The following is a 26541-nucleotide window of genomic DNA, read 5'->3' as shown; positions in this document are numbered from 1 at the left end:
CACTCGAAAAAATTAATAGGTAGTAATCACCTTTATAATGTCTTAAAATAATGTCTTAGTTGATACAGTTGCTCCTCTTAATAGGAGAAAATAAGGATCCTTGCTTTTTAGGCAATAATGTGATTAATACGAACAGCGCAAGTTATTAATACGAACAGTGTAAACACGCTGAATTATTTCTGCTTACAAGCTCAATAGGGAAGAAGGTGCCATCTCTTCTAATCGTCCTACATACTTACTGATAACAAAAATAATAAGGAAGAAAAAGGCTTGGTGTCTTCTAATCATCTTATACAGGAACTAAAGCCAGACGAATTTCCTCTTTGCAATTTGTATACAAGCTTCCTAAGATACAAATTTCTTACGACCCTTAATATAATCAATTAAGATAGGACTTAACTGACCTGTTATATTTTAAAGACTATTTAACAAAACTTTAGACTTGAAGCTTTCCATTTCTACTACCATTTAGAACATTAAGAGATTGGAAAGCCTTTTGAGACAAAACTGACTTGTTTCACGTAAATATTAAACCCTGTATATAAAACTTAGATATTTATTCAATGTAATAACAAAAACTAGCTGTATGTATATTTACTTCGACGAGTTTGCTTGAACAAAAATTATTTTCATTTCCTTTTGAGTAAACATTAAATCAAGAAACAAAACTACTAACGCACAGTTCCATAGCACGGCTGTATTTTCTCAGCTCTTCATGCACCATAGCTACTTTATTAGTCGATGAACTGCGAGAGCCATCTGAAGGCCTCGCCATAGCCCGTTTTCTTCAAAACAGAAACCATGAAGAGCTCCAATGGTCGGCCTCGGAGATCATTCTTGTTCATTGCGCCCTGCAAATTTACATACTATTTAATAAATTTTTTTGTAATTTTATATAATATAATATATATAATAATATTTATAATATTTGTAAACAATATAATTTTATAAAGCAAGCAAAAAAGGAAATAATAGAATACACTGCTTATTTTGATTTTTACCTCAAGTAAATATCCCAGATAAAAAAAAAAAAATCAAAATATATCAATTTTTGGTTTTTTGGATTAAACAGCAAATTTCCTTGGCTTAGAATTATCGTTTTAGCCTGCTACTACTACTACTACTACTACTAAAAACCAACCGCAGCACCAAGCCACTCGAGCCACTCGAGGCCAATACAGCTACGAACGCTCCTCCTCCATCCCAATGCATTCAAAGCATCCCTCTTTACACCCTCCCAGGAAGTTCCTATTTCCGTTAGATCTTTCCTTACAACATCCTACCACCCCAAACGACGTCCACCTGTTTTTCGTCTAGACTTAGATGGTTGGCTGGCAAGGACAATCTTTGGCAATCTGTCATCCTTCATCCGCAGACAGTGTCCTAGCCATCTCAACCTTTCTCTCATTATACCCCTAGAAAGCGGGGTTGAACTATACTATTTGTAGAGCCTACTCTTTGAGATGCGGTCAGTCGGCCGGGTACCCAGAACAATCTGTAGGCAATTTCTCTGGAAAACTTCTAGCAAATCTCCCTTCATTTTTCGGAGCGCCATACTTTTGCCTATTTTCCCATGTAAATCTACAAGCTAGTGCATTGTGGAGAAGATGGATCATGGAGTGAGGGGAAGTGTTTGGAACTAAGAGTGAGGTCGGCTACCATACAAATATGTGGTGTAACCAAATAAGTGAAGGTTATTTTACAGAACCATGAAGTCCAAAAATGAGAGTTACATAAAAATTTTGAATTGCCGGGATTTCCAGGATTTGATATCATTTTGTGTTAAACATCCATTTGATAGACATATAGATTGACACAAAATACATAAATAAGACTATTCATAAAGACTATCAGAAGCTCCAAAATAACCGAACTTGCGTTAACAAAATCAAAACATTCGGAATCGCCGCATAATCCAAGCCAAAATCATTAGGAACAAGAGAAGCATTTATAAATATTGAGAATAAAAAAAAAAGGATTGTGTTAACGATTACATTAAAAAATACAGTTCAAAACTTGAAACACATACAAAAAAAAAAAAAATAGAATGATAAGAAGCATCATAAATGGGCAAAAACGAAAATTTAAATAAATTATATAAATAAATAAAAACGGAATGGGTTAGTTTGTGACAATAGATCAATTTAAAACAAGACATAAATTTTGAAGCCGTTTTTAAAGTGACTGAAGAAGAGAGAATCTCTACTATGCTCGTAAGATACTCTTTGGAAATAAACCCTCTCTTTCTCTCTTGGATATTCACAAGTGTGACCTGGCCTCTGCATTAGTTTAAAATGCGAGTTAGACTAGGTTTATAAAACAAGAATAAAAATAACGGTTCACCAAAATAACGGTAAATAAAGGTTTACCAAATATAAACGACAGCGTCTTTAATTTGATATGTGAGTACAAAACATCGAAGGTTTTAACAGACAACATATTTGGGAGAGGGAATTATTGTGATAAGTGGCTAATAAGCCACTGGGACTACGGACATTGCTCGGGCTCAAGGACGTATCCAGGATTTCTTTGGGGGGAGGGAGTTACAAAATAAACCTTCGTTTATATGCATTTTGTTACGTTTTCATGAGTCTGAATAAATTCCGGGGGGGGGGGTCAAACGTCCTACCACCACCCCCCTCCCTGGATACCGCCTTGCTCAGGGTATACATGGATCACGTTTAAAATTCCACATGGGACAAACGAAAAGCAGGTCATTCCACCCCAACTCCAATGTCAGAATTTACCTGCGTTCTCACGTACTTTTTTTTCAAAATTTTCCAGCGGGGAGGGAGATAATGCAAATTACACTGAGGGGTAGGTGCACTTTCTACTCTCTGGGTCTGCGGACATGTTTTCCATAAACTCCAATTACCACTACTGTCACGTCAAGGCCTTACCTTGCCTGTAGTCAAATGATGAATTTGAAATACGGATCGCAACTCCTGCTCTGACGCTGCATCCGACCGATCAATTTTGTTGCCAAGCAACAGTATGGGAACTGTTGACAAAGTCTCATCAGTAAGCACTGAATCCAACTCTTGTTTTGATTCTTCAAATCGGGCCCGATCTGCAGCATCGATCAAGAAAACGATGGCATCAACAGCAGGGAAGTAATCCCGCCACACTCTTCTTGCTAAAATTAAAACAATATTGAGCCCCTTTTATTCACACTTTGGATTCTCATTTTGAACCTGTTTATACGACTAAAAACCATTTTTTACAATTTTTCGTAGTTTTTTGGGCAACCTTCTTTGATTCGAGACATTTAATAGAAAATTGTGATACAGTCAAAGATGGTTTTACGGGGGGTTTTACGGGGAGGAGGGGGCACTTGCCCCGGGCGCATTAGTTTTAGGGGCGTAAAATTTCAAATAAATTATCTAACAGTTATAATCATTTTTCAATTTTTGAAATTTTATTTTTATTAAAATAAAGTCGAGGGTGCAGTTAGTTAATGAAAATATTTAATAAATTAATTAACAAAACGAAGTAAAAATAAAGAATAGTTAAAAACAATAATTAAAATAATTAATACTAGTTAAATAATTTAAACAATAGATTAGAAATGAATTATTAATTAATCAATAAACTCAAAAGAATTTTTTTTCAATACATAAACATTTTGGCCTGAAAATATTGTAGGCGACAGGGGAGGAGTGGCCACTTTGCCCCGGGTGCAAGAGAGGTCAGAACCGCCACTACATATACCTCATACTTGTGTATTTACCTGGCACACAAAAAAGCCGGTTAGTCACATTGCAAAAGCTTGAGCTGATAGAGAAAAGATTTAAACACGAATATATTTCAAATGGAACTGAAATTAACTGAAGATATATCACCCCTCCCCCCCCCCCCCCTCTTCCTACAGGAGTAGAATTAGATCAAATACACAACTAAGAGTCCAAAATTGGTTCATGCCATTCCCCAGTGATAGAAATCTGAAGACCCTTCCTTCTCCCTCATATTTTTCAAATCCATCCACATTGTTCACATTCTGTACGCATCTTTACTACTCTGCTCTTACCGTAGCTTACAGACTCGGACTTCTGTCTTTTAATTAAACAAAAATGTCGACACTAGAAGTTAAAGAGCGATATTAAAGCTAAAAACAAACAGAAATTATTGTATATAATATGATGGGCGGTCATTCCCCCCCCTCTTTACATTGAAATTTCAACCATTATAGGTAACGATTATGCCCTCCACAAAGAACAAGTTTAGCTTAAAAAAATGGGGAAGGGTGATACTGATTGTTAGTCCACGTTCATAGAAGAATTTCTATTTCTATTAAACGTTAATTGGGTATGAATACAACTTTTTAAGAACACTTCGGTGACTCTCAAAATGATTCGGAAAAAAGAGGGAGGTTATTTCTCAACAGCATCAAAATTGCATACTTATTGAATTTCAGTCTTCCTAATGACGAAGTTTGAGAAGAGGTTTGAAGAACATAATTCCAAAATATCAATCATTAATAGCATATGTACTTAATCTTATTTTTCAGGGTAATGTTTAATATATTTACTTCTTCCAAAATTCAAAGATCAGGAGCAATAGAATGGCCCAAAATCAGAGCAACGACAATGAAATGAGGAGGAAGAAATTTTGGCCACATATTGAAATAATACAATAAATTAAAAATTCGTCTTTAGAACTACAACATAATGTTATTCATAGATGGTGTTTCTGTATTTGAAACAATTTAATTATGTGCTGTTTGAAATAGGTGAACTAAGCACTGAAGAAGATAAGCTTTTACAAACAATCACACAAGAAGAAGAAATATTGGAGGGCTCAGAGCCGCCTATTCATAGAATTTAGTTCTAGAGATAAAAAGAAAGGTGATTACTACCTATGAATTTTTTCGAGTGCTCCTCTATTATACAACTACGGTAGCCTACTCTAAAATTTTACCTATTCGTAGTTGCAAGAAAAACTGCCAGGCGACAAAAAAAAAATATTATACGAACTGATATCAGATACTTGCAGTCATCATTGGTCCTTTAGTCACAGTCACAGGTTCGATCCCCTCTTGTTGGCAGGGAAAATTCAATTTCCTACATGGTCTGGCTGTACTTTCAGTCATCATTGGTCCTTTAGTCACAGTCACAGGTTCGATCCCCTCTTGTTGGCAGGGGGTATTTGACTAATTGTTATTATCCCACAACCCAAAATAAAAGACATACAACATTGCTTTGAAAGAAGAATGCCTGTTATGGCACTAGTTTTACGCATCCATTCTCCTCATAATGACCATCTATGGTCCCTCCTAGTGCCGCCCAGACGTGGAGCTTTCTCTTGCATGTTTCTTTCTTTTTTCTTTCACCTGTTGAATCTTGGATTGTCATCATTGGAATGTCACCTGTTGAATCTTGGATTGTCATCATTGGATTGTCACCTGTTGAATCTTGTAGAATTTCCATTCCCTCTTGTTGGCAGTTAACTGAAAAAAGAATATCTTTATACGAGGCGTCAAATGTGCTTGCCTTCTGGTTAAAAAGTCAAAGATGGTAGTAGGTTGAAATTATAGATTAAAAAGTGAAGAATTGACTAATTGTTCAGCAAAGTGGTAAAAAAAAGTATTTACGCTTGCAGCGAACGCAATAAAATATAATGTTAAGCATTTAATAATCAGTAAATGAAAATTCAATTTAAGAACTGGACTCGGACTCGTCCAATTTAAGAACTGGACACTGGACTCGTCCATATCGCTAGCAAGTGCGATTTAAGGTAATTTAAGGTAAGAATTTGAAGATTTGGAATCTGCCATTTTTGGTTATTGAACTTATACACCTTGTGCTTGATCAGTTTTTTTTTGAATTCTTTCATTTTGATACTAAACACGTTCTACGGAGCTTTCTCCTACCTGGTCTGGCTGTACTTTAAGTCAGCCTTTGTCATATAGTCACAGTCACAGGTTCGATCACCTCTTGTTGGCAGGGACAATTCAAGTCAATAACTTGAAGATTTGTAATCAGCTATTTTCGGTTATTGAACTTATACAACTTTTGCTTAAAAAGTTGCAAAAAGTAATTCCAAATCTTCAAATTCTTAAATTGAATTTTCCCTGCCAACAATAGGGGATCGAGCCTGTGACTGTGACTAAAGGACCAATGATGACTGAAAGTACAGCCAGACCATGTAGGAGAAAGCTCCTGAGAAAGTGATTAGTATCAAAATGAACCAAGCAAAAAAATAACTGAACAAACAATCGTTGTATAATTTCTATAACACCCCCTCTGAAAAATGGATCGAACCTGTGACTGTGACTAAAGGACCAATGATGACTGCAAGTACAGCCAGACCATGTAGGAGAAAACTCCACCTCTGGGCCGCGTTAAGAGGGACCATTGATGGTCATTTCGAGGAAACCGGATGTGACTAGCGCGGTAAACAGGAATTATGCTTTCAAAGCAATGTACCATTATTAATAATGAAATTTGGGTTCAGTTATACTTTGTATGTCTTTTATTTTGGGTAATGGTATATATATATAATAAAATTAATTATTTGTTCATACTTTTTATTTTACGGCTAAGTGTAGAAAGTGTTATTTTAAATAGAGTTTTCTGCACTAGGGCCTTTTTAGTTCTATCGGCCTCTTTTCTTTTTAGAGAAGCCACTCTTTACTTAAAAAAATAATTTAACTATAATATAGAATCAATTCTATATTCGCCTAATATTTTAGCAATAATGAAAGAAAAATAACAGCTAATTAAAGCAAGCTAAAACGGAAATGAAAAGTTATAAAGTGGTTTTTGACTAACCAACGTTCGTTTCTCTTAAACTAGAGCAGAAAAAAACCATTATATTAATAAATTTTAATAAATGAAGGGTTTAGTATCAAAATGAACCAAGTCAAAAAATAACTGCTCAACCAAAAGTTGTATAAGTTCAATAACCAAAAATAGCAGATTCCAAATCTTCAAATTCTTGAATTGAATTTTCCCTGCCAACAAGAGGGGATCGAACCTGTGACTGTGACTAAAGGACCAAGGATGACTGCAAGTACAGCCAGACCCGGTAGGAGAAAGCTTGTGCACAAACTTGTGCATTTTGCACAAGCTTGGGGACATCTCGTTTTTTTCTTTTCACCATTTCTTTCCGGGTGATCAGCCTTAGGTCGGGTCTTGATTGTTTTTAAAGCGGCTCGAGGGCAATTGGCATATTCCTTGGAAGTGTTTTTCTACTGGAAAATACTTAACTTTCAATTCAAAATCCCTCCTCCGATGTGCACAAAATGCAAAGCTTGTGCAAAATGTGCATTGTCAATTTAACATACATATATTGATATTTAGTAATCAAAATGTTAATATTATTTGCTTTATTAAAGTTATAAAAGTAAAAACATTGATTTTTTTTTCAGTAAAGTGCAAATTATGTTCTGGCCTGGGAAAGACACAGGTGTTTTGAGCCCTACTCCCTTTAATTTCTGCTCATTTTGAGTTTGACTCTGTTATTTTTTGTAATTTCTGTTTGTTTTGAGTTTCATTTATTTATCAATGCTGATTTATTGTAGTTTCACACTTTGTAGATTATTTTATTTTATTTTTGTTAGTTCTTGTTTTAAAAGTTGTTTACTTTTCTTTGAAAAACTTATTTTGTGATTACTGAAAAATGACCATGATATTTGGAAAGAGAATAAAATCAGAGAATTGAAGGCACAACATTTTATGTTTTAATAATTTCCTATAGAAGGCACTATAGAAATTTCCTTTAAAATTGAGCCATTAAACAGATCTATGTTTCAGAGCCCAGCTCGCTGCAGAGAAGGAAAAGAAATTCTATTAATGCACAACATTGTGGTTGTGGCCCCTTTCCTTGTTTTTCAATCTAATGAATTTTCCTTGTTGTTAAAGCCAAGTGACTAAGTTTCCTTTATATATTTTTTGGACAAAGTAGTTCTCATGGTGTACTAGACACTATTTTTAGGTTTTTAGTAGTACAGTGATATTTAATAGCTGTGAAAAAAAAAACAAAGCACATGAGGTGACAAACAAAAAAAAAAAACTAAGCCAGTCTTGCTGCTTAAATATATCAAAGCTAAAATAGAAAATAGCTATGAAATAAGGTATTTTTCAGTCTAGGGGGGAATACCCCATCTCCCTCCACTTCCCAAAAGGCCCCTAATCTAGAGTTCTACCCTTTTTATGGTTTGAAGTGACATTTGTAAAAATTCATACCTAGCCCTGTACTGTCAGTTATAATGCATTTTGTGGTATAATACTGCAATTTTGAGAGAAATGCTGCATACTGCAATTGTACTGTAAAGTGGTTTTATTTCCACATTAGTACCAAGTGATATCACTGTATGCAAAATATCACAGTATGGGGCAAATTTTTGCCCTTAATTTCTAATGATATATGGCAGGCTACAGTGAATTTGGTACAGAATTTGAACTACTAAGAATAATAGATATGAAAAAGTTAATTGGAAATTTACCAAAATCTAACACTTCAAAAGAAACCTTTAGTTTTCATTTATAAGAACAAGTGACAAGAAATCAACTTTTTAAAAACAAGGTTTCTTTAAAAGGCATTGGCATTTTAGGGGCATTGATATTCACTGAAAATTTACCCTATCTCAGTAGGACAAATACTGCTGAAACACCCATTTTTCCCTTGACAAGCATTGATATATGATGCTGGTCAAGTGAAAGCACTTACACAGCCCAGCCCTCCCCCTCATACAGCTCTGAACCAAGCTGAGAGCTTGGTATCACCTCTCTCTTACATTACTATGGGCTAATAGCTTGTCAGGTGCCTTCTGTGCAGGGTTTCCAATATCCCCAAATTTTGGGGGATTTGTTTAGGCCCAGGGGCACCAAAGATTTAAATCCAGCCCTACATATAACCCAAAATATACATTAGAATGTTGTTCTTTCAATCGATTGAGCTGTTGTTAAACTGGTTATGCTGTGTAGACAATCCAGTTTAGCCTGAGTGATTGTGCTGAATATTGATTGAATAAAAAAAAATCTACTTTTTAAAATAAGTTAAAAATATGAATAGATAATAACTTGACAATCTGATCTACAGCCTATAGGCTAAATAGAGGCAATTTTCTGATTAACTCACTAATGAGATAGCTATTCATTTAACTCTCAAATAAATTTCACATTCCCCCCCTCAATATGCAAATGTATACTCTAAAATGTATATGCCCAGGATTTTATATTATTTTGCCAAATTGCTAGATCAATTTGAAGAAAAGTGACATATGAAAATGTTGGTCATATTTACAACTCAAGATACATATCTACACATTAGGAGGGGGGATTAAAGCTCATTCTCCACGCAAATGAAGGTTATATTAGGATTCAGGTTCTAAATGTGCATACATTTTACAGTAAGTTTGCAGTTTTCAGCATAATTTAGCTAAGGTCAAATACATCACCTGATACCTTTGTTATGCTCTTTCATAAATCAACAATTGTTTCTAAAGGTAATTATATTTTGAGCCCTTAATGGAGCCAAAAAAGCTTAAACAGTCCAGTAACCAAAGTTTAAAAATATGTTTCTAAAAAGAATTCTCTAGTGAAAGAGAACTACCATTTGTAGCTGATTCAGGAGTAGTCATTATTATTTTCCTTGCCTTTAATAGCTATTTTACTTAATTATAAATTTTTTATCAAAAACAGCTCCAGATTTTTTTTTAAACTGCAACCCTGGGATATTCTGGCCTGAAAGGACAATTTAGATAGGTCACTAGTTTGAGAAAACTTAGAGCCTTTTTATGGACAAAATTCATCTGAGTGGCATCATTTTTATGTATATTTCAAGAACAAAAATTACATCTTTTCCCCCTTAGGAGTGGCCAGTTTTAGAAGGAATGATGGATGCAAAATTACACAAGATGACAAATGACAGAACAGCTAAAGAAAAAGGCATAGAACAAGGAGCTGCAAAAATCACATTGAAATGTAAAGGAAAATATTGCACAACAAAACCTGCTACTTTGAAGAGAAGCAAGATATGATGACATGAAGGAATAGGTTACTTTAGAGTAAGTCTGTGAAAAATAAACAGGAAGAAGGAATTTAATTCATGCCAGAATTACTTAATTCAATTGAATTGCTGATTTTTCACTCTAGGATGAAGAAGTGTTGCTTTAGCATCTGCAAAGATGCACAGGAAGGATAAAATGATTTTACACTATGCCAATGCCTAATTAAAATATTTCAGAGGACATAGGCACTGGAACATTCCTGGTTGCTAATGAATAATATAACAGTGTAATTAAAAGAAAATATAATGACTGGGAAAAAGATATGAAACAAGTTATTTTGGCATCTATGAAATGAAAAGGGTGGACAACACAATCTGCAATTAGAAGAGAAGCAACAGTGAGAATTACAAAATGTACCAGAAGAAAACAAGTCCTGTAAAATGGGGAATTATTTGGTGTACTAACAAGGAGGATACTTGTCTATTATATAAAACACATCTGAGAAGTTAAGTTTGGTGACAACAAAATATGATGAAAAAAGAATACTTTATTAGGAAAATTGTGAAGGTCATCTGTGAAATATTAGATTTGGAGCTTCGGCATCGGCTGACTGTCTCAAAGACAAAGAAAAGTTCATTATTAACGTAATTCTTGAGGACGCAATTCTTCAACATGGATGTTCAAGAATCATTTCTTGATTGTTGGAAGGGCTACAACACAGCTGAGCTGGAACAAGCAGGTTTCACTCATTTGAAAGTGTACCACAAAAATAATTCTGTCAACCCAGAAACCAGCACCTCTACCCAAAAAGTAGAGAGAATGTGGGGCACTGCAAAGTGGAAGAATAAACAGCACCAAGGTACATCCCACCATCATTTACCTTCACACTTAGTTGAGTACATGTGTTAGGCAGCAGCAAAGGCAGAAGACCAAGTTCATTTTAATTTGATTCTTAAGGACATTTCTGCATTCAGGTAGCATATTTTTAAGTTGTATTTTTCATAATTTTGCTATCAAAGTATGCTATTTTCATAATTTTTTGTATTAGGTTAAATAGGTTTGGTTCGATTAAAATAGGTTTGTTTAGGTTACATATTTAATATATGCTATAGCCCCACTTACACCCCCCCCCCGTAATGTACAAATATACATCCCAAATTCGTTTCTAAACTATTATATTTTCATCCTAATTGTTTTATTTCATTAGCATTCACCAAACTTCACTTCCCAAGTGTGCTTTATATAATAGACAAGTACCACAGCAAGGAGGAATTGAATTCATACCAGAACACAATTAATTTTGCTGATTTGACACCTCATGGTTTAAACTAAAAAAAATGATGCAGTGACTATGTTAGCCTGTTATAGGCTACAAGAATCAAATATATACAAGCCTACCGTGTGCCAGGGCCAAGGGAAAGCCTACACTCCAGCGTTTCCACTTGCCCAAATTTTGCAGGACAAACTGGATTTTTGACCTCTTGCCAGAAAAAAATGAATATTTCCATGAATCACGAAATTTATAGTCAGGGAGCTGCACAAGAAAACTGTTGATATTTCAGGTTTTGGGCAATCAGCAAGCAGCAGAAGGTTTGAGAACACAATCTGATGTCATTAATCATGCTGAATACAAAAAATCAATTTTATATAGTCAACAAGGGGGTGCATCATACCCATTTCTCCAAATTCCCTGAAAATCTATCTCAACTGACCAAAATTCCATTAAAACCAATAAAAAATTTCAAACTGCTCCAAAACTACTCAGCTAAAGCTCAATCACAGGAAATTCAATAAAGGTCAATATTCCTTTTCAAAATAGTTTTATCTTTTGCCATTCAGGTTTAATTACCTAAAAATCAACAAAAACAATAACATAATTTATAGCATTTTGGAAATAATATTGATCTATCTTGAAAATTTGCCTGCACAAGGTATTATTTTTTATTTATGAATTTTGTAGGAAATCTATTATTCTACAAAATGAGTGATCTAGAAATGTTCTAGCCCTTTTAGTTTTGGTAAAATTCTATTTTAGCTACTTTTTGGCTATCTTGGAAAGGGGTTAGGTTAGGAAAATGAAACTTTCAGGGATGGGTCTAAAGGCTAAAGTATGTCCCAGGATGGTATTTTCAAGTACCTACTTCTACTCCTTCCCCCTCTAGAGGGTCCTGACCTTTGATGACCTTTAACAAATCTGTGTGCTTTTAAGTGAAACCTTGCAAAATAAATATTCTGTTTAAATGAAGTACAGCAAAATTGTTTTCAGCTTCACAACTTTGCCCAATACCAATTTATAAGGCTTTAAAGATATGCAAACACATTTCCTAAATTTTGAAGAAAAAACATTGATATGGCTGAAAATTCTACTAAAATAACAGGAATTGGATTTTCAGAACTGAAGCCAGAGAAAAAGAAACTGATAACTGAAAATTAAGGTAAAATGTTTTGCTAAAATTTCAATAGGTATAGAAATTTTAATTTCTATAGAAATTGGCATGTAGGCAAATTTCAGGACCCTCTAGAGGGAGGAGTGGAAGTAGGTACTTGAAAATACCTTCCCAGGACATACTTTAGCCTGTCAACCCACCCCTGAGTTTCATTTTCCAGCTGGGACACCTCAGTTTGGGAATTTTCTATTGGTGGTTAGGTATTTACTCAGTTTGCCCTTTTCTAACTGATGTTAAGAGATTTTTCAGCCTTGTGAAGAACATTAAAACAGAAAAGGGTAAATTTTTACCAAATTATATTATTGACTTACAAATAAAGTGAATATACCACTTGATGCCTTTTTTTATGCCCTTTCCAAATATAATAATATTTTTTGCCAGAAATGAATTTTACCCCCACTCCCATATATACCAATTCAGGGTATATATTTGCACATTAGGGGGGGGGGGGAGGTAGAATCAAATTCAGAGGACAAATTATGTTATGGGAAGATGTTTTTGAAATCCCTCTTCCCCCCAAACGCAAAAATTTCTAAAATTCTACTTTACAATCTTTTTAAATATTTCTAAAGCACTAATAGATAGAGCGCTATAAATATCAGAATCGACTTTAGAGAACAAATTATGTTATGGGAAGATGTTTTTGAAATCCCCTTCCCCCCAAACTCAAAATTTTCCAAAATTCTACTTTAGAAGCGTTTTAAATATTTCTAAAGCACTAATAGATAGAGTGCTAAAAACATCAGAATCGACTTCAGAGGACACGTTATATCACGAGAAGAGGTTTTTACAATCCGCTTTCCCACCAAACTCAAAATTTTCCAAGATTTTACTTTAGAAGCTTTTTTAAATATTTGTAAAGTGCTAAGACACAAAACGTTCAGAAATTATTTGAAAAAACTACGTTTTTAAAGAGTTAAACAGGCTGAGTCACAAGTTCGAACAATAAAACGGACAGGGGTTAGGAGGTACAGTTGGGGGGGCTGCCACCCCCCAAACTCCCGCTTTTGCAGCCGTTAGATAAAAAAACAAGTTTTTTTAATTGAAAATAAGGAATGACGTTAAAAATTAAAACAAGGCGAAATTAGTTCGTATATGAAAGGGGCTGTCCCTTCCTCATTACCTCGCTCTTTACTCTAGAGGTTTTTATTGTTTAACAAAAATAGAGTTGTGATAAAGTCAAGCTTTAGCGTAAAGAGCGAGGCGTTGAGGAGGAGAAAGACCCTTTCATATATGGAATAATTTCTGTTCGTTTTAAGTTTTAATGTTGCTCCTTACTTTCAGTTTAAAAAACTTTTTTTTTTTTAAAGGCTGCAAAAGCAGGGGTTTGGGGGGCGGCAGCCCCCCAACAGTACCTCCAAACCCCTGTATGTCTTAAGGTTCGAACTTGTGACTCAACCTATTTAGTCCCCGCCCCCCCCCCCCCCCCGCTATCAAATCCCCTTGTAGCTAACCTTTCCACCCTCGAAAGAAAATTTTTATATAAATTCCAGCATTTTCTACATATTTTGAATCGTGGATGTAAAAAAAAAGCAAATTTTTCAACATTATGCTAGGATTAAGCTATTTGAATATGTTTTATGTGGTTACCCAACTCAAAATGTTAAGGGGTTTCCAAAAAAAAATAATCAAAACGAATATAGATTATTTGGTACTTGTGCATTATAAATAACCCACCGCTATAGACTGTACAAGGAAACCAGACAAATGGGTATTTGTTAGACAAATGGATCAAAAAGCGTGATTTCTTATTGCGTTTACAATATTTAAACTGATGTTTTTTTGGGTTTAGGAAGGGAAAAAGGTACCTAGGTTAGGTTACGTATTTAATATATGCTATAATTTACCCCCACCCCCTCATGAGCAAATATGTAGCCCAAATTTGTTTCTAAACTATTATATTCGTCCTATTTTATTTTATTTCATTGGCAGCAACCAAACTTAACTTCTTTTGTGTATGGTGGTGGGTTATTTATAATGCACAAGTACCGATTATTCTATAGTTAAATATTTACTTCCGCCCCCTCTCTCCCCCTCCCGAGTTACACATCAATAACGTCTCTTAGCTTCCAGACTGAAGATTGCTACACTAAACTATTTGGAAAAAAAAAACATTTGGATTTCTTTAAGAACAAATGCGGTTAGATATCGTAAATTGCCATATTTTCTGTTACGTTTTAAAAATTAACTAGAAAATAATACCCATAAAAAACAAATTAGTTGGGGTTATAAAGCTCCGATATATGTTTCATGAAATGGTGCATTCTCGAGGAGATTGAATATTTTTTTTGAAATAGTGCTCTGCTAGATATCCTTCCATATGTTCTTCTCTTCTGCCATATTTGGGTATATTTTCTCGAACTTCAAGCCAGTGTCTTTCGATGTTTTGTGTGTGAGCACCTGTTGCAGCGTCAACAAAAATTATGCTGTAGTTGACGTGTAAATGCTAATAGCCCTGGCTAGCCAGGCAATCGTAGGCCCTCCAACAGTCACTGATAATTGTTGTCCCTGGCAGGATTCGGTTTTGGATAATTCCCAACAACGTGGCACTACTTCTATCTGGCACAGAAACCATGAATGAATTACCAGTTCCTCGCTCTATTCCACCAAATACCCAAGCTATTTGCAACAATCCGACCACGATTATATTTACGCTTCCCAAATTTGGCTTCATCTATCTCAACAATGACTCCTTCTCCTTCCAAAGGAGCGGAGTTTGAATGACATATTTACAGACAAACCTCTCTGTAGAACTGGCTCCAATCCGCAATGTTTTTTTTTACAACAAAGAACATTTTTGATCATGAAATTCTCCCTTGGAGGTAGTATTTAAAGCCAAATCATCAAAAAACAAAAATTTTCTAGTAGAGAAAGGTGTGAACCAGCAATCCATGTTTTGTCATAGACCGATTTTGAAAAATTACACTTTACCTGAGAATATTTGCGGCCACCTCGGATAGGTATAAGCCTATACTTCTGGTAACAAAACGAATTTCTATATTTTACGCAAATCTGGCCACAGTTATCACAATTCCTGCTTCTCAATAACATGCTATGGTTATTATACAACTCTAAGACAGCCTCGACATTAGAAAATTGAATCATTCGGCTTGTTTAGTCCCATGTTGAAGAAATTTAACTTTGGCAGAAACCGTAATGCTTTCGAGTCAGCACTGATGTTTGTTCAAAAAAAATAAAACTTAAATGAATGATTGCATTTACTTTATACAAGAATGTTCTTTTTTTTTTTGAGTTAACAACATTTCCAGATACCTCGCTATTCTTCTATAATTTTTTAGTGGCCCTATTACCTAAATATAATTATTTTCTGACTTCAAACTGTCCAACTACTTTACGCCCTGGGGAAAATACCCCCCTCCCCCCCCGAAAAAGAAGGCTAGAATTTTACAAAATTTTGAGTTTGGGGCGAAGGGGGATTTCAAAAACATCTTCCCATGACATAAATTGTCTTCTCAAGTTGATTGTGATGTTTGTAACTCTCTATGTCTTAGCTCTTTAGAAATATTTAAACAAGTTTCTAAAGTAACAATTTTGGAAAATTTTGAGTTTGGGGGGAAGGGGGATTTCAAAACATCTTCCCATGACATGAATTGTCTTCTACAGTTGATTGTGATGTTTGTAACGCTATATGTCCTTTCTCCTTAGAAATCATTAAAAAATTTTATAAAGTAACAATTTTGGAAAATTGAGTTTGGGGGGCAGGGGGATTTAAAAAATATCTTCCCATAACTTGAAGTGTCTTCTAAAGTGGATTCTATTGTTTTTAACTCTCTATGACTTATCACTTTATAAATATTTAAACAAGTTTCTAAAGTAACAATTTTGGAAAATTTTTGAGTTTGGGGGAAGGGGGATTTCAAAAAGATCTTCCCATGACATAAATTGTCCTCTAAAGTCGATTCTGATGTGTGTAGCGCTCTATGTCTTAGCGCTTTACAAATATTTAAAAAGCTTTTAAAGTAGAATTTTGGAAAATTTTGAGTTTGGGGGGAAGGAGGATTTTAAGAACATCTTCCCGTGATATAACGTGTCCTCTGAAGTCGATTCTGATGTTTTAGCACTCTATCTATTAGTGCTTTAGAAATATTTAAAAAGCTTCTAAAGTAGAATTTTGGAAAATTTTGAGTTTGGGGGGAATGGGGATTTTAAAAACCTCTTCCCGTGATATAACATGTCCTCTGAATTCGATTCTGAAATTTGTAGTGCTCTATCTATTAGTGCTTCAGAAATATTTAAAAAAGCTTCTAAAGTAAAATTTTGGAAATTTTTGAGTTTGGGGGGAAGGAGGATTTTAAAAACCTCTTCCCTTGATATAACGTGTCCTCCGAAGTCGATTCTGAAACTTGTAGCGCTCTATCTATTAGTGCTTTAGAAATATTTAAAAAAGCTTCTAAAGTAAAATTTTGGAAATTTTTGAGTTTGGAGGGAAGGGGGATTTTAAAACCTCTTCCCATGATATAACGTGTCCTCTCAAGTCGATTCTGATGTTTTTAGCACTCTATCTATTAATGCTTTAGAAATATTTAAAAAGCTTCTAAAGTAGAATTTTGGAAAATTTTGAGTTTGGGGGGAAGAGGGATTCCAAAAACATCTTCCCGTAACATAATTTGTCCTCTGAAGTCCATTCTGATATTTGTAGTGCTCTATCTATTAGTGCTTTAGAAATATTTAAAAAGCTTCTAAAGTAGAATTTTGGAATGCTTTAGAAATATTTAAAAAGCTTCTAAAATAAAATTTTGGAAAATTTTGAGTTAGGGGGGAAGGGGGATTTCAAAAACATCTTCCCGTAACATAATTTGTCCTCTGAAGTCGATTCTGATATTTGTAGCGCTCTATCTATTAGTGATTTAGAAATATTTAAAAAGCCTCTAAAGTAGAATTTTGGAAAATTTTGAGATTGGGGGGAAGGGGGATTTTAAAAACCTCTTCCCGTGATATAACCTGTCCTCTGAAGTTGATTCTGATGTTTTTAGCACTCTATCTATTAGTGCTTTAGAAATATTTAAAAAGCTTCTAAAATAAAATTTTGGAAAATTTTGAGTTAGGGGGGAAGGGGGATTTCAAAAACATCTTCCCATGGCATAAATTGTCCTCTAAAGTCGATTCTGATATTTGTAGCGCTCTATGTAGTAGCGCTTTACAAAGATTTAAAAAGCTTCCCAAGTAGAATTTTGGAAAATTTTGAGTTTTGGGGGAAGGAGGATTTTAAGAACCTCTTCCCGTGATATATCGTGTCCTCTGAAGTCGATTCTGATGTTTGTAGCACTCTATCTATTAGTGCTTTAGAAATATTTTAAAATCTTCTAAAGTATAAATTTGGAAAATATTGAGTTTGGGGGGAAGGGGGATTTTAAAAACCTCTTCCCATGATATAACATGTCCTCTGAATTCGATTCTGAAATTTGTAGTGCTCTATCTATTAGTGCTTTAGAAATATTTAAAAAAGCTTCTAAAGTAAAATTTTGGAAAATTTTGAGTTTGGGGGGAAGGGGGATTTTAAAAACATCTTCCGGTGATATAAGGTGTCCTCTGAAGTCGATTCTGATGTTTTTAGCACTCTATCTATTAGTGCTTTAGAAATATTTAAAAAGCTTCTAAAATAAAATTTTGAGTTAGGGGGGAAGGGGGATTTCAAAAACATCTTCCCATAACATAATTTGTCCTCTGAAGTCGATTCTGATATTTGTAGCGCTCTATCTATTAGTGCTTTAGAAATATTTAAAAAGCCTCTAAATTAGAATTTTTGAAAATTTTGAGTTTGGGGGGAAGGGGGATTTCAAAAACATCTTCCCATAACATAATTTGTCCTCTGAAGTCAATTCTGATATTTGTAGCGCTCTATCTATTAGTGCTTTAGAAATATTTTAAAAGCTTCTAAAGTAGAATTTTGGAAAATTTTGAGTTTGGGGGGAAGGAGGATTTCAAAAACATCTTCCCATAACATAATTTGTCCTCTGAAGTCGATTCTGATATTTGTAATGCTCTATGTCGTAGCGCTTTAGAAATATTTAAACAATTTTCTAAAGTAACAATTTTGAAAAATTTTGAGTTTGGGGGGAAGGGGGGATTTCAAAAACATCTTCCCATAACATAATTTGTCCTCTGAAGTCGATTCTGATATTTATAGCGCTCTATCTATTAGTGCTTTAGAAATATTTTAAAAGCTTCTAAATTATAATTTTGGAAAATTTTGAGTTTGTGGGGATGGGGGATTTCAAAAACATCTTCCCATCATATAATTTGTCCTCTGAAGTAGATTCTGTTGTTTGTAATGCTCTATGTCTTATCGCTTTAGAAATATTTAAACAAGTTTCTAAAGTAACAATTTTGAAAAATTTTGAGTTTGGGGGGAAAGGGGGATTTCAAAAACATCTTCCCATAACATAATTTGTCCTCTGAAGTCGATTCTGATATTTATAGCGCTCTGTATATTAGTGACTTAGAAATATTTAAAAGCTACTAATGTAAATTTTTTTTAAGTTTTGAGTCTGGGGGGAAGGTGGATTACAAGAAAATCTTTCAAAAACATAAATTTCCCTCTAAAGTCAATTCCGATCTTTTTAGAGATCTATATCTTAGTGAATTAGAAATATTTAAAAACATTCTTAAGTAGAATTTTGGAAAATTTTGAGTTTGGGGGGAAGGAGGATTTCAAAAATATCTTCCCGTGATATAACGTGTCCTCTGAAGTCGATTCTGATGTTTATAGCACTCTATCTATTAGTGCTTTAGAAATATTTAAAAAGCTTCTAAAATAAAATTTTGAGTTAGGGGGGAAGGGGGATTTTAAAAACCTCTTCCTGTGATATAATGTGTCCTCTGAAGTCGATTCTGAAACTTGTAGCGCTCTATCTATTAGTGCTTTAGAAATATTTAAAAAAGCTTCTAAAGTAAAATTTTGGAAATTTTTGAGTTTGGAGGGAAGGGGGATTTTAAAAACCTCTTCCCGTGATATAACGTGTTCTCTGAAGTTGCTTCTGATGTTTTTAGCACTCTATCTATTAATGCTTTAGAAATATTTAAAAAGCTTCTAAAGTAGAATTTTGGAAAATTTTGAGTTTGGGGGGAAGGGGATTTCAAAAACATCTTCCCATGACACAACTTGTACTCTAAAGTCGATTATTGGGTTTGTAGCATTCTATGTCTTAGAGCTTTAGAAATATTTAAAAAAGTTTCTTAAGTATAATTTTTGAAAATTTTGAGTTTGGGGGTAAGGGGGATTTCAAAAACATATTCCCATAACATAATTTGTCCTCTGAAGTCGATTCTGGTTTTTGTAGCATTCTATCTATTAGTGCTTTAGAAATATTTAAAAAAGCTTCTAAAGTAAAATTTTGGAAATTTTTGAGTTTGGAGGGAAGGGGGATTTTAAAAACCTCTTCCCGTGATATAACGTGTTCTCTGAAGTCGATTCTGATGTTTTTAGCACTCTATCTATTAATGCTTTAGAAATATTTTAAAAGCTTCTAAAGTAGAATTTTGGAAAATTTTGAGTTTGGGGGGAAGGGGGATTTTAAAAACCTCTTCCCATGATATAACGTCTCCTCTGAAGTTGATTCTGATGTTCTTAGCACTCTATCTTTTAGTACTTTAGAAATACTTTAAAAGCTTCTGAAGTACAATTTTAGAAAATTTTGAGTTTGGGTGGAAGAGGGATTTCAAAAACATCTTCCCATGACATAATTTGTCCTCTAAAAATGATTAGGTTATTTTTACTGGTCTCTCTTGTCGAATCCTTCCCCTAATTAATAAAGTTTAAATGGTCTTATCACCACAGAGGTTTATGGCATGTGCCTGCTACCCTCAAGGGTAAGGGTTTCTGATAAGCAGTTGTGAAATCACAACAAACCTGGTTTTATTATACCATGAGAATAGTCAGCAAGGATAGGAAATTAAATGGTTTAGGATTTAAATAGGATTTTGGAATAAATTTTAATGAACAAGGTTAAAAGCTGAAGTTGTCTAAGGTAAGCAGTGATTTATAATTATGATAGTAATATAGGATGAAATATGAGTTAAAACAACTAGTAATGTGCAGTAATTTATCATTATATAGAGGGGGGGAGGAGTGGAGGTAAGTACTTCAAAGTACCTTCCCGGGACATACCTAAGCATGTACATACATCCCTGAAAGTTTCATTTTCCTAACCCAACCCCTTTCCAAGATAGCCAAAAGTAACTAAAGTAGAATTTTACCGTTTATAGCATATAAAGCATAAGCAGCAAATTTAACATTCATTTGCATCAGGAATGAACTTTGCCCCTATCCCTATATATACCAGTTCAGGGTATATATTTGGAAATTAAGGGGGGAGCTAGAGTTTATTTCTGATGCAAATGAATGTTAAATTTGGATTCAAGATGCAGAGGCATTCTGAGACTCATTTCATTGAGGGGGGGGGGGGCAATCTTTGCAAATTTTACCAAATCACTGCCTGATCTATGAAAAATTTTGTGCTGAAATCAAGAATTTTGCTAAATTTTAGGCAATTTTGCAAAATTTTTGTCATTGGTTAGAATTTTACTGAATGCCAAAGATTTTGTAGGGGCAGCATGCCCCTCCCCAGATGCTATTCTGACTATAAAGGTAAGTTTGAACTTTACCAAAACCCTCCCCCTACCTTCAATATGCAAATATATAACCCTGAATTGGTATATATAGTGGTGGGAGTAAAGTTTATTTCTGATGCAAATGAATATAAAATTTGAATTCAGGATGCAATCCTGACTATACAGGTAATTTTATTTCTTAGCTGCCTGAATAGTCTGTTAATATAAACATTAGGCTAATCTATTAACAGGCATGGAAACAAGTTGCATGCCATAAAATAAGAATTCATTATTTTAGTGTGGGAGTATTCTTTTTGTTTTAAACATAGGCCCATCCTAGAGATATATCTGGGACCGTTGCTAGGGAATGCATGTTTCTTATGGTTGACAACACCTAAGGAAAATATAGTCTTTTGATATAATGACAGTTAGCCTACCTCATCCTCTCTAACCCACAAGATGTAAGCTTTTGACACAATATGGTAAATTTTTACCAAATCATATTATTGACTTAGGAATAAATTGAATATATCACTCAATCCCTTTTTTATGCTCTTTCCAAATATAATAATCATTTTTGTTGGAAATGAATTTCAACCCCCAGCCCTAAGTATACCAATTCAGGGTATATATTTGGGTAAATATTTACCAAATCATATTATTGACTTACAAATAAAGTGAATATACCACTAGACGCCTTTTTTTATGCTCTTTATGGATATAATAATCATTTTTGTTTAAAATAAATTTTAGCCCCTATCCCTATACCAATTCTGGGTATATATGTGTACATTAGGGGGGGGGGGGGAAAGTTTATACTTATATCTCATTTACATCAGAAACAAGATTACTCCCACCCCCCTAATGTGCAAATATATATCCTGAATTGGTATATATAGGGATGGGAGCTAAAATTCATTTCTGACAAAAATGATTATTATATCCATAAAGAGCATAAAAAAGGCATTGAGTGGTATATTAACTTTATTTGTAAGTTAATAATAGTGTATGATTTGCTAAATATTTACCTCTATTTGTACATTAGGGGGCGGGGGAAAAGTTTAAACTTGTCTCTCATTTACATCAGAATTAAAATTAGCCTCACCCCCCTAATGTGCAAATATATACCCTGAATTGGTATATATAGCCTAGGGGCAAGGGCTAAAATTCATTTCTGACAAAAATGATTATTCTATCTGTAAAGAGCAGAAAAAAGGCATCAAGTGGTATATTCACTTTGTTTGCAAGTCAATAATATGATTTGGTAAATATTTACCTATATTTGCATATTAAGGGGGGGGTAAAGTTTAAACTTACCTCCCATTTACATCAGAAATAAAATTTGCCCCTAACCCCTCTAATATGCAAATATATACAATGAATTGGTATGTACAGGGGTGGGGGTAAAATTTATTTCCAACAAAACTGGAAAGAGCATAAAAAAAGGCATTACATGGTATGTTCATTTTATTTGTAAGTCAATAGGCCTATGATTTGGTAAAAATTTACCCTCCTTCAACCAATAAGAAGAATACTTAGCTACATCCATGGTGGCAAGAGCAGAAAAAGGTAAACATAGGCCCAAAGACAGTCTTAATATTGAGCTTAGACAGAAGGGAAGGCCAAGGTTGCATAAACAGATTTATGTCCTATCGCTAGCAAGTGCGATTTAAGGTAATGTCAAATGGGTCACAGAATACGAAAATAAGCCAAAAGACTGTAAAATCAAAATATCTTGAAGCTTCCTAAGCTTTTTTCATATCAAACCTTCTAATTTGTGGGGAAATTCCTAAAATCTTTTTCAAAGGAAAGTAAATAAAAAAGATCTAAATAGAAATGATGGTAATGAAGCCTTGTGCGTAGTTGAAAATAGATGGCCTACAGTGCGTTAATTGTCGGATTAATGGTCCATTCAGGTCAATCGACAAATTTTAGTTTTTGCCAGCATTTACGGGAGAAATTGAAAATGTTGCTGTATTAAGGCTATGTCGCACCGTCAAAACTGTCAATATTGCAATTGCTGCCCCAAAATATTACAAATTAAGCTTATAGCGACCAACCGGGCTTGTCGTCCAAGGCGCTTACCCCCTCTAATCCCCCTTTAGAAATGTCCCAGTTTAGAGCCCAATAAACCAAGTTTTAAACAGCTTCCCCAGTAATCCACCCTGGAACAAAAGCAATTCCAGAGTTTGCAGAAGCAGCTGGGAAAGTAACCTCGCAAAGACGTCGGGTGGGAAATGTGTCGAACCAGTGGTGACAAATTTTTGACGTAAGAGCACCCATCTCTATTAATACATCTACACCACCCAATCCAGACCTAAGAAATACAAGAATAATCGTATATCTAAAATATATTTCGTTTTCATTTATGAGATAGCAACAGCATAGTCACATCAACTGATAAAAAACCAATATTTGTGAAAGATTTCGTGTTCGATTGATTTTTGAAAAGGTTATTTTAATATTACATAACTTACAAAAATTTTGTTTCAACTCTTGTATGAGAGACTCATTTTGAAAATATACCAATGACACAGGAGGTTTTAGACTTTTACAGTGAAAGAAAGAGGTGATACCCAAACTCTTGTCTGTAATTATTTTTGTTCATTTCAAGCTTGATTTGCACATTCAATTTAAGTTTTACTCGTTTTAAGATTTTTTTTTATTAATTTATAATATTAACTATTGTATGTTTGTTTGCATTGATTGTTTTATTTAACTTCTGTTTGTTTTAAGTTTCATTTATACTTAATAAAGAATTTTTTTTTTCGTTTTAATCTTTATTTTCATATTCAATCTAATCAATAATCACTTTAAGATCTATTTATTCCTTTATGTCAATACTTGTTGTATGTTTTTTTGCTATGATTGTTTATTTAAGTTCTGTTCGTTTTGGGTTTCATTAATTCTTTAATGGTAATTTTTGGTCGTTTTGAATTTGAATTTTAACAGGTATTTGTGTCTGCTGAGCATGAGTTTAAAATGGCCTTTACTTTTCTTTGAAAAACTTATATTTCAGAAAGATTTTTTTAAATTAATTTTTGTTCGTTTTTGATTGTAAAAAGTTTCATGTTTTTAAAAAGTCCCTATTTCAAAATCAAACTTAAAAAAAATCAAATGTTCATCAAAGTATCATAACTGGTATCAAAGTAACAATATCCAAACGAAAAAATGGGTTTGTATCAGCCTCGGAATTTTTGTTATCTGATGTTTGAACTATTTTTAACAAAATGCCTATCTCAAAATTTTTAACGGATGGGTTTGGGGAAAAGGTCGTGTGGTGGAGGGGGGGGGGAGCTAATTAACCTTCGGTCTAATTTGACTCTTTAAAAGTGAATTAGCGTTCTATTTTCGATCAAATGAGCCCTCTCTGAAGTTTATACGAGCATCCCTTCAATAAGAACTATATATATCCCCAGAGTATAACTTACAACGCATGTCCCTGGGCCTTGGGTGGTTGTGTCGACCCCAGAGTTTCAATATCTGATGGTTGAACTATTTGTAACAAAATAGTCACCTGAAATTTTTATTGGATGGGTTTATCTGTCTTATAAACACAAAGGCGTAGAGGACGGGGGGAGCTAGTCGCCCTCCGATCTTTTTTTACTCTGATAAAATAAACTAAAAATTTTAATTTCCATTCAAATGAACAATCTCTGAAGTTTATACGAGCATTCTTTTCATAAGAACACCATAAGGCCCCAGGACATAGTTTTCAATGCCTGTCCCCGGGCCCCGGGGGTTGTCGCGACACCAGAGTTTTTGTTATCTGACCCTTGAACTATTTTGAAAAAATGGCTCTATCAAAGCTCTTATCGGATGGGTTTGAAGAAAATAGGGCGTGGAGAAGGGGGCTAGTTGCCCTTCAATTTCTTTTGACTCTTAAAAAGGGAACGAGAACTTTCAATTTCCAATCATATGAGCCCTCTTCGAAGTTTATACGAGCATTCCTTCCGTGAGAACCTTATACTCCCCCAGAGCAATACTTACAACACCTGCCCCGGGCCCTGGGGTGGTGAGTTGTTTCGACATAGGAGTTTTTTTCATCTGACCTTTGAACTATTTTAACGAAATGGCCAAACGTAAAGGAATTTTTGCTATATGATCGTTGAACTATTTTTAACAAAATGGCTAACTCAAATTTTTATCAGACGCATTTGGGGAGAAAGGGCTTGGGGGGGGGGGTTGCTAGTCGCCCTCCGATCACTTTTGAATTATAAAAAGTCCAACAGAATTCTCGATTTGCAATCGAATGAGCCCCCTTTGAAGTTTATATGACGACCTCTTCTATGTGAAATGCCTCTGGAAAAAAAAATAAATGGAGTATTGGGGGAGACTAGCTGCCCTCCAATCACTTTTGACTCTTATAAAGTGAATTATAACTTGCAATTTCCAATCAAATTAGCCCTCTATGAAGTTTATACGAGCATCCCTTCCATAACAACCTTATATGCCCCCAAGGCATAACTTGCAACGCCTACCCTCATGCCCTTGGGGGCTGTGTCGACACCGGAGTTTTTTGTTATTTGAACTTTGAACAATTTTTACAAAATGTCTATCTCAGAATGTTTATGTGATGCATTTAGGGCGTGGAGAGGGAGGGGGAAAGTTGCCCTCCGATCTCTTTTAACTCTTAAAAAGTGAACAAGAACTTTCAATTTCTAACCAAATGAGTTCTCTCCGAAGTTTATGCGAGCATTCCTTCCATAAGAACTGTATATGCCCCTAGAGCATTACTCATAATGCCTGCCTCCGAACCCTGTGGCGTTGTGTCAACACAGAAACTTTTCTTGTCTGACCTTTGAACTATTTTTAATGAACTGGCTATTATAAAAAAAAATTATCAGATGGGCTTTGGGGAAAAGAGTTTGTGAGGTCAGGGGGGGGGGGGGGGTAGTTACCCTCTGATTTCTTTTGACTCTTAAAAACTTAATTAGAACTTTAAATTTTAAATCAAATGAGCTATCTCTGAAGTTTATACGAGTATCCCTTTCATAAGAACAATATACACCCCCAGGACAACACTTACAAGGCTTATCACCTGGACCCTAGGGGAGTTTTTGTTATCTAATTTCTGAACAATATCCAAAAAACTGGCAATCCCAAAATTTGTAGAAGATTTGTTTGAAGAAAAAAGGGCAAGGGAGGGGGGGCTTAGTTGTCTCTCTGACTCTTAAAAAATGAACTACAACTTCCAATTTCTAATCAAATGAGCCCTCTGAAGTTTATACGAGCATCCCTTTCATAAGAACCATGCATGCCCTTAGGGCATAACTTATAACGTCTTCCCCTGGGTCCTGGGGGGTTGTTTTGATACTGGAGCTTTTCTTATCCGGCCTTTGAACAATTTTTAACAAAATGTCTATCTCAGAATTTTTATCAGATGGGTTTCGAAAAAGGAGGCGGAAGGGGGTTAGCTGAACTCAGATCTCTTTTGACTATTATAAAGTGAGCTCGAACTTTTACCCCCCAGGGCAAGACTTAAAAGGCCTATCCCCTGGGCCCTGGGGGAGTTTTTGTTATCTAATTTTTGAATAATTTCCAAGATTTTGGCTATCCCAAGATTCGTAG

At 34.6% G+C, this 26541-nt stretch overlaps 2 protein-coding genes across 3 annotated transcripts in view; both read right to left on the bottom strand.

The window, feature by feature from the left end:
* The window catches only part of LOC148940617 (protein SpAN-like), a 278317-nt gene that overhangs the window by 43300 nt on the left and 208476 nt on the right, over positions 1-26541 (bottom strand). The gene's annotated exons all lie outside the window — the stretch shown is intronic.
* Positions 580-22604, bottom strand: LOC148940620 (small COPII coat GTPase SAR1A-like). The gene is made up of 3 exons (XM_089105025.1): positions 22514-22604; positions 2901-3136; positions 580-851 (listed from the first exon to the last, which is right to left on the bottom strand). Exons 1-3 carry the CDS (start codon positions 22602-22604, stop codon positions 735-737), a joined length of 444 nt encoding a protein of 147 aa, XP_088961151.1. The 3' UTR covers positions 580-734.

Source organism: Artemia sp. Qi Xiang Cuo, chromosome 19 (assembly GCF_049724085.1).
Source record: "Artemia sp. Qi Xiang Cuo chromosome 19, ASM4972408v1, whole genome shotgun sequence".
In the NCBI taxonomy this organism is placed as follows: domain Eukaryota; kingdom Metazoa; phylum Arthropoda; class Branchiopoda; order Anostraca; family Artemiidae; genus Artemia; species Artemia sp. Qi Xiang Cuo.
The sequence above is the reverse complement of the archived record's forward strand: the minus strand, read 5'-3'. Positions and strand labels throughout refer to the sequence as shown.

Bases quoted from the DNA above. Each gene is read 5' to 3' on its own strand.
- LOC148940620 (XM_089105025.1), bottom strand. From the start codon at position 22,604: ATGCAACCTTGGCCTTCCCTTCTGTCTAAGCTCAATATTAAGACTGTC. The intron at 3,137-22,513 runs GTAGCTAAGTAT...TTTTAATTTTAG, and splicing joins CTGCTCTTGCCACCATGGAT to CAAGAAGAGTGTGGCGGGAT. The intron at 852-2,900 runs GTAAGGCCTTGA...GTAAATTTGCAG, and splicing joins ATCATTTGACTACAGGCAAG to GGCGCAATGAACAAGAATGA.